This window comes from Triticum aestivum, chromosome 7A, assembly GCF_018294505.1.
Source record: "Triticum aestivum cultivar Chinese Spring chromosome 7A, IWGSC CS RefSeq v2.1, whole genome shotgun sequence".
Classification (NCBI taxonomy): domain Eukaryota; kingdom Viridiplantae; phylum Streptophyta; class Magnoliopsida; order Poales; family Poaceae; genus Triticum; species Triticum aestivum.
The window spans coordinates 422,547,192-422,549,949 of NC_057812.1; the positions used below are offsets into that span (position 1 = coordinate 422,547,192).

The window sequence follows — 2,758 nt, forward strand, 5'->3', positions numbered from 1 at the left end:
ATCAAAACAATTGTGTTTTTGTTGATGGCCGCTTGGGCTCATTTTCGAGGAGAATGAGATGTGGGATAAACTACTCTGGAATGTTTAGTTCCCTTCAACAAAAATTAGTAGCTAACTAATTTTGGATCATGTTGCACATCATACAATTATACTCTAATGTTGCCATCCTGCCTTTTATGTACACAATCAATTAAACTTTTACTAAGTTCTTATCGTATGTATTTGCTCAAACACATTTACTGAAAAAATGCAAATATTTTTAACAAGTACATGATTTTAAATGGGACTCGGCGCCATTTGGCACAATGGGTCATGTTATACAAATATATTTTTTTGGCGCAACATGTTATACATTTTTTTCAAACTCGGATTTCGCAATGTGATAACATTTTCAAATAGCATGGTTTAACACATGAGCTTTCTACTACGAGTATCGAATATGTCTTTGCAAAATGAAACTCTTCTCATCGACAACATGGCTTTAGCGGGTCTCTGCGCCATTTGGCGCAACGGGTCAACTAGTATTTATAATAAACATGATTCGATATGAAATAAGTGATTGCCTACTTTCAAATTCAAAATATGTGGGGAATCAAGCCATGCATGCTATGCACAACCAATTAAAAAGGTGCAAGGATTGAAAAGTGGAAGGACGAAGAAGGGTACCTGTCAAGAAGCCAATGTCGCAACTGAAGCTCCTACACGGCTACACCCCTTGTCCAACTCCAGCCCCAAGAGAGGATTTTTTAAGGCGGCTCCTGAAACAAGTAACAGTAAATAACCTACCTTGGTAATATGCGTGTCGCGCATGACAACACGAGAAAGCAGTATAATGGGCAAAGGGATCGAACCCTATGCAAGACCCACGGACGCCCAAAGGTTCATATAGGCAAGACAGGAGGACAAAGGAACTATGAAAGAAAAGCAAGCAAAGGCATCTTCGGAGTTACGAGAGGCAGACGACCGATTCCTCCTGCATTACAGTATTATGGTGTCGTTGCCTCCACCTCCGCAGGCGAAGAAATGGAAGAAGAATAAACCAACGAACGCTGCAAGCCTGCAAGATAGGGAATTCAGAAATAGTAAAGGGGTTGCAGAGGAAGAGTATAGGGTGGGTGGATGGCAACGACGCCGATGCAGACACGCAACAGAAGCTCGTCGACGGCGGAACGCGGGCGCATCAAAGAGGAAGGAACGTCGGCCATCAAGGGACAAGAAAGGGCGGCGCAGAGGAATTGTTCAGCTGGATAAGAGGGATAGCGCTCGAACGTGTATGACGTGGGCTGCAACACCCAACTGGAAAGAAGTGGGCCATAGTTGGCCCGATTAAGGAGAGAAAACCTAGGTCTGTCTGCGGAGAAGCGGCCCGCGAGACGGCATTGTGAGGCGCGCAGGCAACCTGGGATGACCAGAATCGATCTGGACCACAGGTTCAAGGATCCAACGGTTGAGACGGTCAAATCACTATGGAGGCTCCTAGCTAGCCGCGTTATACTATTTTTCAATAAGATTAACTCCGCGCTCATTGATTTGCATTCCAAATAGCAACAAGTATGTTTTTATTCTTCCCGCAATCACATACCCCAGACCCGCTACCAAATCATCCAACATTGATATGCAAGTTTCCTTAGCATCACAGAAATCATGAAAAGCCTTTTCTCCATTCAGATATGACCTATTTCCTTCAGCACCAAAGAAAAATCCGATGAAAAACTAAAGTTTTGAAACATTCAACTAAACCCTACTATGCAGAGTAGACCCTAGACAAACGAGCTTGGATTAGCCATGATTTGTAATAAAAACCAGTACTAAAATAGTCGAAACACTCGCAATTGAGTTGCAAGTGGACCAAATCTACGGAGTTTGCCCGTCCTGCAGGAGGGGCCGTGCTCCGGCCATCGTATGCCCAATGCATGAATTGAAACCGGGCGACGAGAATGTCATTGCCATCCGTGCTATATCGCCCGCGCGAGAGACTCTCCGGTCACGCCACAACGACGATTATGTCACACCACTGCGCGACGTCGTCTTCCTTAAGTACGACGAAGGGGCATTTCGGTTGATAAAGGGCAATGAATGAATTTGCATTGTCACGACGGCCATATTGCAAAGTCGCAGCGTTGTCCGAAGTTGTGGGGCACGGGTTCATTACGTAGAAAGCGAGGGTTTTCCGCAAAACGGTCAGTCGCTCTCGCGAGAGGGTGTTCGTGTCGGCAGAGCGTACTCATGACCGACCTTAGATATTACATATTCGTATATATAAGTATTGTATTGTAGTGTTTTTCAAGTTCGATGATGATTCTGTTACTCACCGACAAGTTAAAGGATGATTGATGTAATTTTGAAAAGAGCCTAATCGGCTATAGGCCATTTTCATCAAAAGCATAAAAAATGTCTGTTATCGTTGTGAGAGTATACGATAGAAGGTGGTTTGTCTTAGCGTGGCTGCCTGAAATTGCAAAGAAAAATTTGTCAGGAAGGAAAACGAGAGCCAAATCAGTACTCCTCTTCCTTATTTCCACGTTTCTTCTTTTCTCGCTCCTCCACGCCTCTTCTCCCCCTCCTCGCACCCACCGCCCCGAGATCTCCCCTTTGCCTCCCCCTCTCCGGCAATGGCCTCCCCCGGACCAGCCCCCGCCGGCGAGCTCCTCCGCATCGACCCCATCGAGCTCCGCTTCCCCTGTACGCCCCCTTATCCCCCTCCCCCTATCTTTCCTCTCTGCGAAGAAGATCTCCTTTTTTGCTCTCTTCTTTCACC

At 45.8% G+C, this 2,758-nt stretch overlaps 1 protein-coding gene across 1 annotated transcript in view; it reads left to right on the forward strand.

The window, feature by feature from the left end:
* The first annotated feature begins 2,444 nt into the window (after positions 1 to 2,444).
* The window catches only part of LOC123147320 (vesicle-associated protein 1-2), a 5,738-nt gene continuing 5,424 nt past the window's right edge, over positions 2,445 to 2,758 (forward strand). Inside the window, exon 1 of the mRNA XM_044566547.1 lies at positions 2,445 to 2,682. Within this exon, the coding sequence (XP_044422482.1) occupies positions 2,613 to 2,682 (70 nt within the window). The 5' untranslated portion in view covers positions 2,445 to 2,612. The remainder of the gene's footprint in view (positions 2,683 to 2,758) is intronic.